We start from the raw sequence: 20,349 nt of genomic DNA on the forward strand, positions 1-20,349 counted from the left end.
TTCTGCTGCTTTCCTGAAACGGGTCGCCATTGTTTCTTGTAGTTGGGAGATTTGCAAAGCTGTTTGGTCATGCCGTTTTTCTAAGTCCTCCGCTCGTGTTTGGAATGCAGAGAGAGAAATGGTGATGGATGAAATTTCGATCTTTAAATCGCAAGTTGTCTCATAATGTTTTGAAGAGAGTTCCTGCAGTGCTCGGAGTTCTTCTAAAACTGCCTTTGTTAGTGCAGGAGGATGTTTCCCCAGCGGCGCGCCATTTTCTCTGGCGTCGGTGGATCTAACCTTGATCTTTTTGATCCAGAAGCAGTGGAGGTGCAGGAATCTGATTTTGATGATTTAGATCCTGACATGCTTGATACGTATTGTAAAGCTGATTGTAGAAGTCATTCGCTCTTAAAGCGTTAGTCTGTGTGATTTTCTAGAACTGTTGGTGGGAAGTGAGGAATCAGGCATCCATCTTAACCGGCTGCTCACTAGCGCCCCCGGTATTTTTCTGCTGAATAAAGTGGGCAATGCAGCTATTGCTTGCTGCAGAGGGACTTCATTATTCAGAGGCCCTTTTACCAAGCTACGGGGGAAAGGGCCCTGCACTGGCATTCTGGTCGCCGCATCTCAAGAAAGATATAATAGAATTGGAAAAGGTGCAGCGAAGGGCGACTAAAATGATAGCGGGGATGGGACAACTTCCCTATGAAGAAAGATTAAGGAGGCTAGGGCTATTCAGCTTGGAGAAGAGACGGCTGAGGGGAGACATGATAGAGGTATATAAAATAATGAGTGGAGTGGAACAGGTGGATGTGAAGCGTCTGTTCACGCTTTCCAAAAATACTAGGGCTAGGGGGCATGCGATGAAACTACAGTGTAGTAAATTTAAAACAAATTGAAGAAAAATTTTCTTCACCCAACGTATAATTAAACTATGGAATTCATTGCCGGAGAAAGTGGTGAAGGCGGTTAGCTTAGCAGAGTTTAAAAAGGGGTTGGACGGTTTCCTAAAGGACAAGTCCATAAACTGCTACTAAATGGACTTGGGAAACATCCACAATTCCAGGAATAACATGTATAGAATGCTTGTACGTTTTGGGAAGCTTGCCAGGTGCCCTTGGCCTGGATTGGCCGCTGTCGTGGACAGGATGTTGGGCTCGATGGACCCTTGGTCTTTTCCCAGTATGGCATTACTTATGTACTTATGTACTTATTTTTCCCGCACGACAGGGTCCTTTTTACCCAGCGGATAAAAAAGCCCCCAGCACGCTCTTACCACATAGCCATGCAACAGGTATCCTAAGGACTCCCGCACTAACCTGGCAGTAACCGGGCAACATGCGGCAACGCCCAATTACCGCCCCACAGGCCATTTCTGTGGGTTTTCTTTTTCCACTGGCAGTGGCGTGCGTTCAGGGTGGGACTACCGCATGCGGCTGCATTGGGCCGGCGGTAGTCCCAAAAGAGGAGCGGTAAGCCCCCGTTGGGCTTACCGCCGCTCTGTAAAAGGGCCCCTCGACATTTTTAAAATACACATTGGGGTCTTAAATTGTATTTCCCCTGTAACTGGAAGCCAATGTAGTCTTTGCAACACTGGAGAGATTATTATTATTATTAGCATTTGTATAGCGCTACCAGACGCACGCAGCGCTGAACACCTGACACAGAGAGACAGTCCCTGCTCAGTAGAGCTTACAATCTAAAAATACAGACAGACAAGACAATTAAGGGCGAGGGAAGTACTGGGTGAGAAGGAACAAGGGAATGGGCAATTGAGTAATGGCTAGGAGCCAAAAGCAGTGGTGAAAAGGTGGGTTTTCAGCATAGATTTGAAAACAGGGAGAGATATGGTTAAACCTTGAAGTGCCGCTGCATTCTGTGCTAATTGTAATGTTTTAAGTAAATTAACCGGAATCCCCGGCAGCAGAGAATTACAGTAGTCAAACCAGGGGCGTAGCTAGATGGGGCCACGGGGGCATGGGCCCCCACAGATTTAGCCCTGGCCCCCTCTACTTTTGACCCCTCCCCCCCCCCGCCGCTGACCCTCCTCCCCCACTTTCGACCCCCCCGCCGCTTCCAGGTACTTTTGCTGGTGGGGAACCTCAACCCTCGCCAGCCGAAGTCTTCTTCAGTACCGGTCTCCGGCTCGTTCGCTGATCTGTTTCTGTGAGTCAGGACTCACAGAAACAGATCAGCGAATGCGCCGGAGACCGGCGCTGAAGAAGACTTCGTCTGGCAGGGGTTGGGGACCCTCGTCAGCAAAGGTACCTGGCGACGGGGGAGGGTCGGCAGTGGGAGGGGGTCGAAAGTGGCGGGGGAGGGTCGGCGGCGGGGGGGGGGGGTTGAAAGTGGCGGGGAGTCATCAGCATACTAAACTGTGCCTCCCCACCTCGGGCTCTGGACCCCTCTCCCGCCAAGGTCTGGCTACGCCCCTGAGTCAAGCAATGATGTAATAAGTGTCTTCTGCACAACTTTTCTAAAGGTAGTGATGGCAACTGGCCTTGCTGAGTTTAAAGGGGGTCTGGACAGATTCCTGAAGGAAAAGTCCATTGATCGTTATTAAATTCTGGGTTTTTGCCAGGTTCTTGGGGCCTGGATTGGCCGCTGTCGGAGACAGAGTGCTGGGCTTGATGGACCTTTGGTCTTTTCCCAGCGTGGCAGTGCTTATGTGCTTATATATATATCTTCTGTCAACAGTTCCTTTAATCTTCTCATTACCTTGATCTTGAAGATCTTTCTTTCAGACTATTATGGTAAGTTTTGAATAAAAAGCATAAGGGGTCCTTTTACTAAGGTGCGCTGAAAAATGGATTGTGGTAGTGTAGGCGCAGGTTTGGGGTATGCGCCAATCAGAAGCGGAGCCAGGATGAGCCAGGTTGACGGCGCGGGGGGAGCGAGAGCGGACTTCCGCCGGCGCACATTTTCAGTGCCACAGAATGAAAAAAAAATAGGCGCCGGCAGAACTCCGTTTGGGGGAGTGGCCGCTCCCCTGGCGCCCCACCTAGCTACATCACTGGCGCCAATCCGTTTTCCAGCGCACCTGTAAAAAAAGGCCTTCTTTAAAATTTTTGCCAAAAATGGACGTGGGGCAAAATCAAAATTGCCGTCCATTTTGGGTCTGCGACCTTACCGCCAGCCATTGACCTAGCGGTAAATTCTCACACGGTAACCGAGCGGTAATGACCTACACGCGCAAAAATGAAATTACCGCAACAGCCCCTCGGTAGCCGTGCGGTTACTCCATTTTGGTGCACGTTGGGCACGCACAGACGTTCACGCGGCTAAGTAAAAGGTCTCCTAAGTCAAGAATAATAATCCCAAGATTCACAGGTATCATTCTGTTTCAAACTATTTCCAGCTTGTTCGTAATGTGACATGCCAGGGTTTAAAAAAATAAAGCATTTTACTTTAAAACAAAAGCAGATTCGTGACTGCTGCCTGCACACAAATTATTGTTTTCATTAGCAGCACAGAGATTTCAGTGCTCTGAGTTGTACATTTATTTAACATTTGTACCCCACGCTTTCCCACTCATGGCAGGCTCTATGCGGTGGGCAATGGAGGGTTAAGTGACTTGCCCAGAGTCACAAGGAGCTGCCTGTGCCGGGAATCGAACTCAGTTCTTCAGTTCCCCAGGACCAAACTCCACCACCCTAACCACTAGGCCACTCCTCCACTGTTGCTACTATTTGAGATTCTACATGGAATGTTGCTATTTCACTAGCAACATTCCACGTAGAAGTCGGCCCTTGCAGATCAGATCACCAATGTGGTCACGCAGGCTTCTGTGAGTCTGACATCAGACTCACAGAAACAGAAGCCTGCGCAGTCTACATGGAATGTTGCTATTCCATGTAGCATCTCCAATAGTATCTATTTTCTTTTTGTTACATTTGTACCCCATGCTTTCCCACTCATGGCAGGCTCAATGCAGCTTACATGGGGCAATGGAGGGTTAAGTGACTTGCCCAGAGTCACAAGGAGCTGCCTGTGCCTGAAGTGGGAATTGAACTCAGTTCCCCAGGACCAAAGTCCACCACCCTAACCACTAGGCCACTCCTCCACTCCCTGTATTTGTACCCTACAATCATACAAGTTGGAAACTCAGTTCGATATGGCTTGCACTGAATTGAACAGAAAATAGAGAGTCATGATGCAGAGACATGTCATTTCTCAGGTGAAGACTGTATAGAGAGAGGGGTGGCATGGTGCAGGAAGGAAGGCTATTAGGAGAAGTTTATGGTCCGTGGGAGGGGATGTTAAACTCCCTGGTGCTCCAGAAAACTTCCGCAAACCCAGAGCTGAAATGATGTGATCAGCGTGAGAGACTGCTGCAGCCTGCAGGCGACTGAGATTTTCTCTGCGGACAAAGTAGAGATTAGATCCACATTTGGTCGATGTCATTTTCGTTGCCTGAAACTGGACTTTGCGCGCTGTGGGGTCCTTTTACTAAGCCGTGGTAAAAAGTGGCCTGCGGTAGTGTAGGCGCAGGTTTTGGGCCTGCGCAGAATTATTTTTCAGCGTGCCTGCATAAAAGGCCTCTCTTCCCCTCCCCCCCCCCCACCCCCACCCAATGGATGTGCAGCAAAATCAAAATTGCTGCGCATCCATTTTGGGTCTCAGACCTTACCGCCAGCCATAGACCTAGCGGTAAAAGATTTGGCCGGTAATGACCTACATGTGTCAGATGCCACTTGGCGCATGTCCGCTACGCGTGCCAGAAAATAAAAAATACATTTCAGACGCACGCCAAAAATGAAATTACCGCAAGAGCCACCCGGTAGTTGGGCAGTAAGTCCATTTTGGCGCACGTAGACGCTTACATGGCTTAGTAAAAGGGGTCCTGTGTTTACACTCAGGAAATCTTTTCAGCTTCCCTGGTGGGTACCGTACTCAATGCTTGTACAGTTCACGCTTTAGTCCTTTCATGCGTGATCACAACTCTTTATAGAAAGTATTTTAAAACGGTGGTACAATTTTAAAACAAAATTACAAGAACTGCACATTCCAAAGGACTTTTCACTGAGGGTGTCCACAAAACATCAAACTAGATGCAGAATCACCTTAGGCACCTGAACCAGTTCCCCATGAGAGCAGCGGGAACCAAACATTGTCCCAAGTAGGCTCATGGAAAGCAGGGGCGTAGCTACTATGGGGCCAAGGGGGCCTGGGCCCCCGTAGATTTGGCCCTGGACCCCCTGCCGACGACCCTCTCAACCCCCCTCCCGGCGCCAACCCGTCATCGCCGTCTGCTACCTTTGCTGGCGGGGGACCCCAACCCCCGCCAGCCGAAGTCTTCTTCCTTTGTTTTGTTTCTCAGTCTGACGCCCTGCACGTACAACGTGCAGACGTCAGACTCACAGAAACAGAACGAAGCCCTGCAGATCGCAAGGCTTCGTTCTGTTTCTGTGAGTCTGACGTTCTGCATGTACAACGTGCAGGACATCAGTCTCAGAAACAGAACGAAGGATGAAGAGGACCTCGGCTGTTGGGGGTTGGGGTCCCCCGCCAGCAAAGGTAGGCGACGGTGGGCAGGGTCAAGAGGGTTGTCGGCGGGGGGGGGGTCACAGTTGTTGGTGGCGGTGCAGGCGGCGGCGGGAGGTGTCGGCAATGGCGGGGGTGTCAGCGGTGCCAGGGGGGGGCTAAAATGTGCCCCCTCACCTCGGGCTCTGGACCCCCCTCCCGCCGGTCTGGCTACGCCCCTGATTAAAGTACTATGTCCTGTTGCAACAGCAGGGGCAGATCAATCTAATGGAACAAGTAAACAAGTCAGTGGTGCTTCAACTCTCTCCACCCAACCCCCCACCCCCCACACATACACAGACACACACTCTTAGGGCCCTGTTTACCAAGGTGTGCTAGCATTTTTAGTCAGCGCGCGCTAAAAACTTTAGCGCACCTATACTGCAAGCATAGTAAACAGAGCCCTTAGTTTCTCTGCACAATTCTGTCACACCTCCGAAAAAACGATTGGGTGATTTCCCTGGATCTGAAAGGAATTAGCAAGACTGAGATTGCAGCCTCTCCAGTGGAATCAGACGCCAATGGAATCCGCTTCCACATCCAGTATCCAGAAAAACAGAGATGTGGTGTTCGCTCCAGTGACGGTACAAACTACAGAACCCGAAGGAGGGTTGCCTTTCAAGAAACCACGAACCCAAGTAACCCTAACAGATGCCTCATTGATGGGATGAGGGGCACACCTTCATCTCCAGACTGAGGGACAGTTGCCAAAACAAAGTCTGCATATCAGAACTTTGAATACATTTTCCACGCTCTCCATACATTACATCAATGGCTCAAAGACAAGATAGTCAAAATCAAAACGGACCACGATGGTGCGATGTTTTACATCAATAAACAAGGTGGTGTGGCATCCCTGACTCTGATGAGAAGCAGTCAAAATTTGGAATCTCGGCCTCTCAATGTGAGTTTGAAGCAGAGAGCCTTTCAGGACAGAGCCACTGATTAGCAGACAGACTCTGTTAGCGATCAGACACCAAAAGTAGTACCCAGATGAGCCAACTGCCCTCAGCATCTTTAGGAATTGGGGGGGGGGGGAGGTCCAAGAAAGCACAGAGGCAGACGGTCTGCGATCTCCAAGATGGAAAACAAACGGAGCAGATCGTAGGCAAACAAAACAAGATTTATTAATATAACCCAATTACAGTATATGTATACACGCACAAAAACAGCCCGACACAGGCCATGTTTCGCCCAACAGGGCTGCTTCAGGGGCTACACAGTAATCCTTTACTATGAAGTATAATAGATATGTGCTCAATATACTGTAATGAATATAAAGTAGATCATCTTGATTCAAAAAACAGCTGGATCAGAAATGCCACAAAGCAGAATGCTGACATAGAGTCAATCCGACAGTCACGTATCTCTGAGAATGCTACTGTGTAGCCCCTGAAGCAGCCCTGTTGGGCGAAACACGGCCTGTGTCGGGCTGTTTTTGTGCGTGTATACATATACTGTAATTGGGTTATATTAATAAATCTTGTTTTGTTTGCCTACGATCTGCTCCATTTGTTTTCCATCTTTAGGAATTGGGACATTGCCTCACAGACCAATCAAAAAAAAATGTCTCACCTGCTCTAAATGACCAGTGAAGCATAGACTATGCTGTGATGCTTTCGATAATGCTTACCTCTAATGGGCGTTCTTTATCAGCGGCGTAGCCAGGCCTTTCATTTTGGGTGGGTCCAGAGTTTGGATGGGTGGGCCTTCTAAAATCCCTCCCTCCTCTGCTCCCAGATCCAGCATTCCCTCCTCCCCAAGGCCCAACATCTCCCCCCCTCTCTGAAACTACCCCCATAGCTCAGTACGTTTGACAGCAGCTGTGTACATCCACTGCCTGGCCAGCCCCGCAGGCTTCCCTCTGCCGAGTCCTACCAGGGAGGAAACAGGAAGTGATGTCAGTGAGGGCAGGGTGTGGCAAAGGGGAGCTGCTGAGGTAGAACTGGGAAGGGGTGTGTTGTGGAGCTGCAGGCGGAAGGCAAATGCCAGGTCTGGGGGGTGAAGGAGAGGGAGAGAGGAGAGTGAGGCAGCCATTGCTGAACTATTTTGAAGGCCACACAGGATGGACCTGAGCCAATAATGGGTGGGCCTGTGCCCACCCAGGCCCACTCATAGTTACACCACTGTTCTTTATAGACATCAGAGGAATGGAGTCATTCATTCCCTCCTACCAACCTCCCCTTACAATAAACATCTAAATTATGGACTGAGGCAGGAATTCAGCTGAAACTCAATGCCTAATACTCACCTACCAACATAACACGAACAAGTTCACCACCATTAACACACCAAAACTGAATCTCCCAATTTCGGACACCTTAAAAATTCTTGGAGTTACTATTGATCGACACCTAACACTTGAGAATCACACGAAAAACACAACCAAGAAGATGTTCCACTCAATGTGGAAATTAAAAAGAGGAAGATCTTTCTTCCCAAGGACCGTCTTTCAGCACCTGATACAATCAATGGTACTCAGCCATCTAGACTATTGTAACGCACTCTATGCTGGCTGCAAAGAGCAAATAATCAAGAAACTTCAGACAGCCCAGAACACTGCAGCCAGATTCATATTCGGAAAAACAAAATATGAAAGTGCTAAACCCCTACGAGAAAAACTACACTGGCTCCCACTCAAACAACGCATCACATTCAAAATATGTACCCTAGTTCACAAAATCATTCATGGAGACGCTCCAGCCTACATGTCAGACCTGATAGACTTACCACCCAGGAACGCTAAAAAATCATCCCGCACATTCCTTAATCTTCACTTCCCTAACTGCAAAGGTCTAAAAAACAAACTACTTGAGCACACAATTCTGGAACGCGCTGCCGCGCAACTTAAAAACGATCTAAGAACTAACCAACTTCCGCAAACTACTGAAGACCCATCTCTTTGACAAAGCATACCACAAAGATCAACAGATGTGAACCCTTACACATATATCCAGAACTGCCTCACGATATTTGCTTCTTACTCTACTATCCTGGAGGAGTGGCCTAGTGGTTAGGGTGGTGGACTTTGGTCCTGAGGAACTGAGTTCAATTCCCGGCACAGGCAGCTCCTTGTGACTCTGGGCAAGTCACTTAACCCGCCATTGCCTGCCGCATTGAGCCTGCCATGAGTGGGAAAGCGTGGGGTACAAATGTAACAAAAAATAAAAAAATATTCTGCTTTATCATTATCAAGTTACCCAAGATCCTTATGTAATACTAAATGTCTATTTTCTTACATATTTCCATTATTCATGATATATTGTAAGCCACATTGAGCCTGCAAAGAGGTGGGAAAATGTGGGATACAAATGCAATAAAATAAATAAATACAGGCACTGAGCATGGTTGCTGTGCACACTCAAGGAAACTAAAACTTTTCTGAGTGTAAACCAAAAGTACAAGGTCCAAATTTGGGCGAAGTTGGTGGCATCACTCAAGTGTGATGCCATTCACATGCTATCCATGGAGAACATCCATTACAATCTTGCTTTAACATATGTCTACCTCTGAAACTATGGAACGCGTAGAATGGGAATGACGGAACAATGTTCCACATCATGTTTTCCTTTATTTCCTTCCTGTGTTAAAGACTCTAGAATTTTCCAGAAGGCCAGATTGTACACAGGAAGTTAAAGTGATGGCACTGTATGAATTGTTCCACCTCATCACGCTTTCTTTGTTTCTCTTGGCTTTCAGGGCCTGATGGTTGCAGTTCTGTACTGCTTTATCAACAATGAGGTAAGAGCTGCAGAATAATTTCCATGTTCCATAACGGGCACTCCTCGTTATTCAGGTTGTGAGTCTCCCAAATACAGGACTCGAAAGAATGGACAACTAAAATTTACTTGGCAACTTTAGAGAATGACTATGACTGCATCCTATGTTTAAAAAATGTAACTCAGAGGCCTTCAAAATCTAAGAAAACTCATGCAATCCCCCCTTTACTCACAGAATATGGTATCTTAATTTCAATACGTAATGTCCTCTGTATCCCTTTCCTAATATGCAATCACTGTCCAGGTGTCACCAACATCTGGACCTGGAAGAAGAGGTTGCATGTGCTTGCTGGGATAAAACAGCAAAGTAAATACACTTTCCCGCATGTCAATAACAACACTGCTCCATTTAAACAGTCTACAGGAAGCACCGAGGAAAATACATAAAGAAATACATCTTTTTTTAACTGCAGGAGTCCCTAAATATATACTATAGTGAGCTGACATGCTCATTGGCCACTCACGTCAGCTTACTGAAACTCACTCACTTATTTCTTGGGGGTGACCTTTGATGGATTCTGTATCCCTCAGCCCACCTCACAGTTTTGCAACCAAAATGGAACCAGGGGAATAGATATCGAGAGGGATCTTGACGTTTGAGCATTACAATAATGGCGCATACATACGTAAAAGCCAAAATTCCAAAATTGCTATTCTATAAATAAATTGCATATATCTTTAAAAAATCAGCAGGACCCACAGAAGGGCAGAGTGTGGTTGTTGAGGGTTCAACTCCTGAGGAAGCAGATAGAGAAATGAAGGCTCTCTGTTGAGTGTTCCCGACTGCATATGCCACAACTCAGATAAGTGTAAAAGAACTAAAAACAATACATACAGCATATCTTTAAAATTACAAGGAGGGTTTTTTTTGACTGATGACAACTCTGCACCTTATCCTCAATAGAGTGGTCAATCACCGGCAAAGGAAGTAGCAGTCTACAAATAGAAATAGTGTGAGAGCACTGTGCAGAATTTCTGGTCTTTTCCTCCAATAGAAAGTGAAAGTTTCTAAAGAGAGTATAACTTGCATTCCAGCGTACTATTTGAAAAAAACATATATAGGCAAGTTCCAACATAGAGATTAATTACATATCTTAAATAGACCAAAATCTATAAATAGTGGATGAATCACACTCCAGAATATAAAACGTGATATAAACACACAATTCGTAATATTCCTTGCAAATCCTTGTGTTTGATGTTGTTACATTTATTTTTAGTTATTCCTGTTTTCATTAATTATTCAAAAGTACTACTACTATTACTTATCATTTCTATAGCGCTACTAGACGTACGTAGCGCTGTACACTTGAACATGAAGAGACAGTCCCTGCTCGACGGAGTTTACAATCTAATTAGGACAGACAAACAGGACAGATAAGGGATAAGGACAGAGGGTAGCAAGATTCCGGAATCCCAAAGAGTAGCAAGATTCTGTGCGGAATCCTAAAGAGTAGCAACATTCCGTAACCCAAAGAATAGCAGGATTCCGGAATCCTAAAGACTACTACTACTTATTTCTAGAGTGCTACTAGACGTACGCAGCGCTGTACACTTGAACATGAAGAGACAGTCCCTGCTCGACAGAGTTTACAATCTAATTAGGACAGACAAACAGGACAAATAAGGGATAAGGACAAAGGGTAGCAAGATTCCGGAATCCCAAAGAGTAGCAAGATTCTGTGCGGAATCCTAAAGAGTAGCAACATTCCGTAACCCAAAGAATAGCAGGATTCCGGAATCCTAAAGACTACTACTACTTATTTCTAGAGTGCTACTAGACGTACGCAGCGCTGTACACTTGAACATGAAGAGACAGTCCCTGCTCGACAGAGTTTACAATCTAATTAGGACAGACAAACAGGGCAAATAAGGGATAAGGGAATATTAAAGGAGGAAAAAAGACCCCAGTTGGCTGTGGCTATCTTCTCTGACTGACACCACAGGTAAACTTGCAGTCAGGTAGACATCTTGTAATATATCCAAACAGCTCACAGTTTTCTATCATTGTTCTTTACAACCTCCAAAAACATTTTTTTTAATTCATAATGTGGACAACAGCTTCTTGAGTCTTCTAGACAGAAAAGCATATATATTGTAAGCATTAGAAATCACTTAACTTAGGGGTCGTTTTACAAAAGCGTGCTGAAAAATGGCTGGTGGTAGTGTAGGCGTGGGGTTTGGGCGCACGCAGAATCATTTTTCAGCGCACCTGTAAAAAAGGCCTTTTTTTGCCGAAAATGGACGTGCAGCAAAATGAAAATTGCCACGCATCCATTTTGGGTCTCAGACTTTACCGCCAGCCATAGACCTAGCGGCCAGAAAATAAAAAATATTTTTCAGACGTGTGTAGCGGACGTGTGGCAAAAATTAAATTAGCACAACAGCCACGCAGTAGTTAGGCGGTAGGTTGAATTTGGCGTGCATTGGGTGAGCGTAGGCGCCTCACGTGGCTTAGTAAAAGGGGCCCTTAATTTGTAGCAAGAGTGGTCCTGTTCCTTAAGGGGCCCAAGCAGTGCCCAGGAGGTAGTGGGGGGCAGGCCTGGCAGTGAGAAGGGAGCCAGAGGCACACCATAAGTACATAAGTAATACCACACTGGGAAAAGACCAAGGGTCCATCGAGCCCAACATACTGTCCATGACAGCGGCCAATCCAGGCCAAGGGCACCTGGCGAGCTTCCCAAACGTACAAACATTCTATACATGTTATTCCTGGAATTGTGGATTTTTCCCAAGTCCATTTAGTAGTGGTTTATGGACTTGTCCTTTAGGAAACCGTCCAACCCCTTTTAAAACTCTGCTAAGCTAACTGCCTTCACCACGTTCTCCGGCAACGAATTCCAGAGTTTAATTATGCGTTGGGTGAAGAAAGATTTTCTCCGATTTGTTTTAAATTTACTACACTGTAGTTTCATCGCATGCCCCCTAGTCCTAGTATTTTTGGAAAGTGTGAACAGACGCTTCACATCCACCTGTTCCACTCCACTCATTATTTTATATACCTCTATCATGTCTCCCCTCAGCCGTCTCTTCTCCAAGCTGAAAAGCCCTAGCCTCCTTAGTCTTTCTTCATAGGGAAGTCGTCCCATCCCCGCTATCATTTTAGTCGCCCTTCACTGCACCTTTTCCAATTCTGCTATATTTTTCTTGAGATGCGGCGACCAGAATTGAACACAATACTCAAGGTGCGGTCGCACCATGGAGCGATACAACAGCATTATAACATCCTCACACCTGTTTTCCATACCTTTCCTAATAATACCCAACATTCTATTTGCTTTCCTAGCTGCAGCAGCACACTGAGCAGAAGGTTTCAGTGTTTCTGGGCAGACTTATAAGGTCTGTGCCCTGAAAAAGACAGGTACAAATCAAGGTAAGGTACACACAAAAAATGGCACATGTGAGTTTATCTTGTTGGGCAGACTGGACGGACCGTGCAGGTCTTTTTCTGCCGTCATATACTATGTTACTATGTATTATCGACGACGACACCCAGATCCCTTTCTTGGTCCGTAACTCCTAACGTGGAACCTTGCATGACGTAGCTATAATTCGGGTTCTTTTTTCCCACATGCATCGCCTTGCACTTGCTCACATTAAACGTCATCTGCCATTTAGCCGCCCAGTCTCCCAGTCTCGTAAGGTCCTTCTGTAATTTTTCACAATCCTGTCGCGAGTTAACGACTTTGAATAACTTTGTGTCATCAGCAAATTTAATTACCTCTAAATCCTGTTGCCCTAGGTGGCCACCTAGTAGCTGGGCCAGTCCTGCTCAGAGGTAGGGACAAAATAGAAATCTGTGCTGCTGAACAAAAGAACGGTCACTGTGGGGCCCTTTCACTAATCCGCGTAAGCATCTATGCGAGCCCAACGTGCACCAAAACGAAGTTACTGCCCGGCTACCGCGTGGCTCGTGCGGTAATTTCACTTTTGGCACACGTCCAATATGCGCGGCTGAAAAAGAATTTTTATTTTCAGATGTGCATATCGGACGTGCGCCAAGTGGCATTTGACGAGCGTAGGTCATTACCGCCTGGTTACCGCATGAGACTTTACCGCAAGGTCCACGACTGGCGGTAAGGTCTCAGACCCAAAATGCGGAGGTGCAGCAATTTTCATTTTGCCGCACGCCCGTTTTCTGCAAAAAAAAATTTTTTTAAGGCATTTTTTTGCAGGTACGCTGAAAAATGATACTGCGCACGACAAAACAAGCGCCTACACTACCGCAGGCGATTTTTCAGCGCACCTTAGTGAAAGGACCCTTGTGTTAGCTAGGTAAGATGTAAGGGAGCAAAAATCCAGGTAGCTATGAATGAAAGCTCATGACTCTGTAGCCCCAGGAAGGGCCACTTCTGAGTTTGCTGGAAGTCAGAAAGAGGAGGAAGGAGCTACCAGGCCAAAAGAAAAAAATAAAATAAAGAGCTGATATACTAAAGGCATTCTGTGAAATAAACTAGCCTTCTGAAAATCCTTGAGTCGTAAAGCCCTAGTCACGGACAGCTTTTCAATCCAAGTGTTATGATACAGAGCTCAAAGGTCCTTTACATTGCGAAGGGGGAAATTTGACATATAATCCCTGCACAGGCCTGGATTTATACAAAAACCTTCTAAGCCTGAATACAGGATGACAGATATCTCAGTGCAGTGTATTCTGAAGATGAGGCTACTGCTCCCACTCTCCAGCAGGCCTTTGGCCTCTGAACAGGACTTCAAACAGTCTCTTCCTAGCATCCTGAGCAATCCAACCTCAAGCTCCTGGGCCCTTTTTTCACTCAGGGTGAGCTGGTTCTCAGTATGCAAATTCTATGCAGATTAGCAGGTTATCTTTTCATGAACAGGGTGACCTGGTTCTCCAGAGGCAAAATTAAACAGGTCTTACCAACAGCATATTCAGGCAATTCTTTATTCCAGCCCCTGGGCACAGTTCTTCTAGCTTAAATACTTTATACATTCACATATCTTCACACTGAGCCTCCCCACACAGATACCTGGGCTCAGTGCTAACTTCAATACTATGGGGACTTCTAACCCCAGGCTTTGCAGCCTGCTTCTCAGTATGGGGACACCCAGCCCTACTTCTTCTTTGGACACACAGTCCTATTTCTTCTTTGGACCCCCCAGTCCCGGACACACAGTCCTTTCTTTCTTTCTTTGAACACACAGTTCCTCTAAGTACTGAGGCTACACAGTCCAACACTAATGCTTTAGGGACTTCTTACCCCAGCCTGTTTTTCTTCTTTGAGCACACAGTCCACCACAAGTCCATAGGATTTTGCCAGTTCTTTCCAGGGGGATCCTCTTTCTTCAGCTACCAGCTCTCTCCTCTTTCTTTCACATCTCAGGTGGGGTATAAAGTGGTTAATTAGCTACACAGGACCCAGCCCATAACCTCCTACACCTGTGGACCTCCCAGGGCTCTCCCCGGTCCTAGCGACCTCCACCTATTCTCCTAGCGCCCTCTAGTGGCCTACCCCGGACATCCTGGACATTTTTAGGGGAACAGCGCCATCTAGTGGGCTGCCCCGGCTAGGACAGCCTCTTATTTATCACAGTATTTCTACCCACCCTGCAGGCTAACAGTCCCTCTGGACGTCCAGTCTCCTCCCTGTAACATCTTTTTGCTATCCAGCCCATGCCACTGAAAAGAAGAAAAGGTTAGAAGGATCCAAGATGGTGTTAAAGTAGGACGTGGTTGATAGAAACTCCTGCCCGCGTTACCTTTTCTTCTTCGCATTTTTCTGTCTGACTTCATGCCTAAGCATCGAGAGAAACAGCGGGCTTTTCCTCAGCCCCAGTAACTTCTCCGCGTTAACCGCTTATTACCTCCTTTGCGGTCCCTACACTGGGCGAATCTGCTGTCGGACTCAGGAAGGAGTAAAGTAAACGGGTTTCGGAGACTTCTGTGATAGCTTCCTAATGTAGGCATTATGATGTAAGTTGTGGGGATATTAACTCGTCAATGGACTGAAACTACAACCACCAACCTGTGAAGATTACTTCCCAAACACACCCCAGTGGTTATCAATCTGTATTGTGGTTTCTTTTTCTGATCTTTTCTTGATTGTGGAGGAAAAGCCTCTGCCTGCCTGCGGTCAAAATTCAAACTTTCATATGACTCACAGACTCATTCATCATCGGCTAAAAAACCTCTGTTGCTGTTTTTATTTTTAATTTTTTTTAGTTACATTTGTACCCTACACTCATGGCATTTGTACCCCACTCATGGCAGGCTCAATGCAGCTTACGTGGGGCAATGGAGGGTTAAGTGACTTGCCCAGAGTCACAAGGAGCTGCCTGTGCCTGAAGTGGGAATTGAACTCAGTTCCTCAGGACCAAAGTCCACCACCCTAACCACTAGGCCACTCCTCCACTGTTGCTACTATTTGAGATTCTACATGGAATGTTGCTATTCCAACATTCCATGTAGAAGTTGGCCCTTGCAGATCACCAATGTGGCCGCGCAGGCTTCTGCTTCTGTGACAGAAGCCTGCGCAGCCTTCTACATGGAATGTTGCTAGTGGAATCTCCAATAGTAGCAACATTCCATGTAGAATCTCCAATAGTATCTATTTTAGTTTTGTTACATTTGTACCCTGCGCTTTCCCACTCCTGGCAGGCTCAATGCGGCTTACATGGGGCAATGGAGGGTTAAGTGACTTGCCCAGAGTCACAAGGAGCTGCCTGTGCCTGAAGTGGGAATGGAACTCAGTTCCTCAGGACCAAAGTCCACCACCCTAACCACTAGGCCACTCCTCCACTGTTGCTACTATTTGAGATTCTACATGGAATGTTGCTATTCCACTAGCAACATTCCATGTAGAAGTCGGCCCTTGCAGATCACCAATGTGGCCGCGCAGGCTTCTGCTTCTGCTTCTACTATGTTACTATGTCTGACGTGCAGGACGTCAGACTCACAGAAACAGAAGCCTGCGCAGCCTTCTACGTGGAATGTTGCTAGTGGAATAGCAACATTCCGTGTAGAATCTCCAATAGTAGCAACATTCCATGTAGAATCTCCAATAGTATCTATTTTATTTTTGTTACATTTGTACCCTGCGCTTTCCCACTCATGGCAGGCTCAATGCGGCTTACATGGGGCAATGGAGGGTTAAGTGACTTGCCCAGAGTCACAAGGAGCTGCCTGTGCCTGAAGTGGGAATCAAATTCAGTTCCTCAGGACCAAAGTCCACCACCCTAACCACTAGACCACTCCTCCACATGATTTCTTTTGTGTTTTTGTAATATATCTTTTGAATAACTCAACTCCTAACACCCATTTTTAATCGATAACATTTCGCATATCGCACTTATCTTGGGTATACATTCGACGGGGTCTCGTTTCACCTTTATTTAACTCTGGGATTTGTCAAGGGAATCTGTGCACGTATGCCTTTACCTTACTTGCACGGGCTCTACTTTCTTTGTCTTTTGCTTTTTGTGGACTGTATCAGATACTTATTTATTTATTGCACTTGTATCCCACATTTTCCCACCTATTTGCAGGCTCAATGTGGCTTACAAAACCTGTAACGACATCGCCATTCCAGGGTAAAAGATACATTTGGTATTACAATGAGATCGAGGATTACATAGAAGGTCTAAGCATACAGTTATATAGAGGCATCGTTCTAAGTATGGTGGTGTGATGAAGTGCGACGAAAATGATAGTGGGGATGGGACGACTTTCCTATGAAGAGAGGCTGAGAAGGCTAGGGCTTTTCAGCTTGGAGAAGAGACGGCTGAGGGGAGATATGATAGAAGTGTATAAAATAATGAGTGGAATGGATCGGGTGGATGTGAAGCGACTGTTCACGCTATCCAAAAATACTAGGACTAGAGGGCATGAGTTGAAGCTACAGTGTGGTAAATTTAAAACGAATCGGAGAAAATTTTTCTTCACCCAACGTGTAATTAGACTCTGGAATTCGTTGCCGGAGAACGTGGTACGGGCGGTTAGCTTGACGGAGTTTAAAAAGGGGTTAGATAGATTCCTAAAGGACAAGTCCATAGACCGCTATTAAATGGACTTGGAAAAATTCCGCATTTTTAGGTATAACTTGTCTGGAATGTTTTTACGTTTGGGGAGCGTGCCAGGTGCCCTTGACCTGGATTGGCCACTGTCGGTGACAGGATGCTGGGCTAGATGGACCTTTGGTCTTTCCCAGTATGGCACTACTTATGTACTTATGTACTTATGGCTATGTATTCTCATGATAGGCTTTGTTGAAGAGAGAGGTTTTCAGAGATTTGCGAAAGTTAGTTATTTCGTTAATTGTTTTCAAATGAGTTGGTAGTGCATTCCACAGCTGCGTGCTCAGGTAGGAAAAGCTGGTAGCGTGCGTTGGTTTATATTTTAATCCTTTGCAGTCCGGGAAGTGTAGGTTGAGAAGTGTGCGGGAAGATCTTTTAGCATTTCTGAGAGGTAAGTCAACAAGGTCTGACATATACGTTGGAGCGTCTCCGTAATGTCACTTAATAGTGACATTTAATTATGGGGTGGGTTTTTTTTTTTCTTTGTTACTATTTCTGGAGTTCTGTCAAAGTTGAATCTTTCATGTACAATGTGAAATGCTATAAATAAAAATAAATTTTAAAAATTTTAAAAACAGAAGAAGAGGTTAATGCAAAGCCCCTTCCTGGGCCAGCTGATGGAAAGAGGAGATCCCCTTGTGGCACACTCTTAGTCAGGGCCCAGGAAGGAGAGAGGAAATGCCAGTGTGCTGTAACCCCAGGGGGAAGTCGTGCTTCTGGGATGCCAGCTGACTAGGCGGACAGGAAGAGACCGGGAAAACGCGATCCCATTATGTTATGTATTTCCATGCATTTATGACATAGGAAGGACATTAATTAGTGTGTTGAAAAATGTTTCCAGCCCACCTGGGACCACATAAAAACATCACAAGTAATAAAACAAAGACTGGCATGCCTTGCCAATGCTTTTCCTATCACAGAAACTTTTCTTTGACATAAAATGATCTTTATGATCTTTCTATAGTCGATGACCTAACTTAAGTTACAACTCACTCTATTACTCAGTAACCTCTATGCAATACCATAATGCATTCTTCTTTACCATGCATGTATGCACCTAATGCAATACAGACAGCCCAGAATACTGCCGCCAGACTCATATTTGGAAAACCTAAATATGAAAGTGCAAAACCCCTAAGAGAGAAGCTTCACTGGCTCCCACTTAAGGAAGGCATTGCGTTCAAGATCTGCACGATGGTTCACAAAATCATTCACGGAGACGCCCCAATCTACATGCTAAACCTTGTGGATCTACCTCCCAGAAACGCCAAAAAATCGTCCTGCAAATTTCTCAATCTACACTTCCCCAGCTGCAAAGGTCTAAAATACAAGCTAATGCATGCCACTATCTTCTCCTACATGAGCACGCAGCTATGGAATGCATTACCCAAAGACCTAAAGGCAATTAAGGAAATGACTAACTTTTGCAAATCTTTGAAAACATATCTCTTCAACAAAGTCTACAAAGAGAACCCATAGCTCAACAATCCACCTCACCAATCCATCCAGCTATGAAAGTCCACCTTCTAAACTTTCTCACCCAACCACTTCCTTCTTCTTCCCCTTACTCAGTCTTTACAGATTACTAATTGTATCCAATTTCCTGGAATGACAATATCATAACTAAACTATGTAAGCCACATTGAGCCTGCAAATAGGTGGGAAAATGTGGGATACAAATGCAATAAATAATAAATAAATAGTACCCGGAAATGGCGATCGCCATTACGGCATAATGTAAGCCACATTGACCCTGCAAATTGGTGGGAAAATATGAGATACAAATGCTACAAATAAATAAATAAATAAATAAATAAAATAAGCCAACGGTTCTCAAGCCAAACCTCGGAGTACACCCAGCCAGATAGGTTTTCAGGATATCCACAATGACTACGCATGAGATAATTTGCATGCAACTCTCTCTCTCTCTCATGCATATTCATTGTGGATATCCTGCTAACCTAGCTGTGCCCCAAGGACTGGATTAAGAACCACTGAAATAAGCAATCAGTATTGATGATATCCTCTATCAATAAAAGCTAGATGAAGATGATTAATGAAATCTCACTTTAGCTGAAGCAGACAAGGAAGGAGACACTAAGGTCCTCTCAAAGACTATCACTAACCACACCCTCTCCAAAAGACATTACACGATGTGATACCCGCAAGCGAGCCTTCTCCGGACTAGCCCCCGCACTCTGGAATGCACTGCCTGAAAGGCTGCGCTTAACACAAGACTATCTCTACTTCAGGAAGCAGGTGAAAGCTTGGCTGTTCAACCAAGCCTTTAATGGAAGAAGTAACTAACTTGTTAGTCTCACTCACACACACAAGGAATGACACAGGCTGCATGTACTGCAGCAGGACATGTTTATCCACTGCTACCTTAGCTGAGATAATATTTAACCATCTCTCTGACCTCAAGTGCAACTTTCTTCAAATCAATCACCTTACTTTCTAACACTTCCTACTTTCTTACCTATCTATATGCTACATCTTTGCTTTACCCTTCACTATCAATTAAAATATTCAATTACACATTGTGTTGACATTGTAAATAGTATACCATGCCATACTTTGTATTGTTATTTGAATATTTTTACTCTTGTAATTGGCTATTACTCATGTTTGATTTATTCTTACTGCACACTGCCTTGAGTGAATTCCTTCAAAAAGGCGGTAAATAAATCCTAATAAATACATAAATAAATACATCTACAACTTCATTTCTGGCACTCTGACTTCAGAAAATCTTCCGTCCTATCATAGCTGTGCTGGTCTTTACTGCTGCCTAGTCCCTGCTAAGTCCTACCCCACCCATGGATTGCAATCAAGGAATGTGATTGGAGATATCTGTTCCACACCACAGGGACAGAAGGACTAAGGAGCAGAGAAAATTAGTTTCTCAGTGGTCAAAATGCTTCCTGAAGATTGCTTTTGCTGATAAAAATGTTTAAAGCATCTCACATCCTTTTCTCTGTAGCTGCGTTGGCATCGGTCCAGCTTATATGGCTCTTACTGTTAGACAAGGCAG

General features: G+C 45.5%; 1 protein-coding gene across 1 annotated transcript in view; it reads left to right on the plus strand.

The window, feature by feature from the left end:
* Nucleotides 1-20,349, plus strand: part of LOC115467384 (glucagon-like peptide 1 receptor) — a 166,154-nt gene that overhangs the window by 136,176 nt on the left and 9,629 nt on the right. The window contains 1 exon segment of the mRNA XM_030199257.1: nucleotides 9,205-9,246. Coding sequence (XP_030055117.1) covers nucleotides 9,205-9,246 — 42 coding nt within the window.

Source organism: Microcaecilia unicolor, chromosome 3 (assembly GCF_901765095.1).
Source record: "Microcaecilia unicolor chromosome 3, aMicUni1.1, whole genome shotgun sequence".
In the NCBI taxonomy this organism is placed as follows: domain Eukaryota; kingdom Metazoa; phylum Chordata; class Amphibia; order Gymnophiona; family Siphonopidae; genus Microcaecilia; species Microcaecilia unicolor.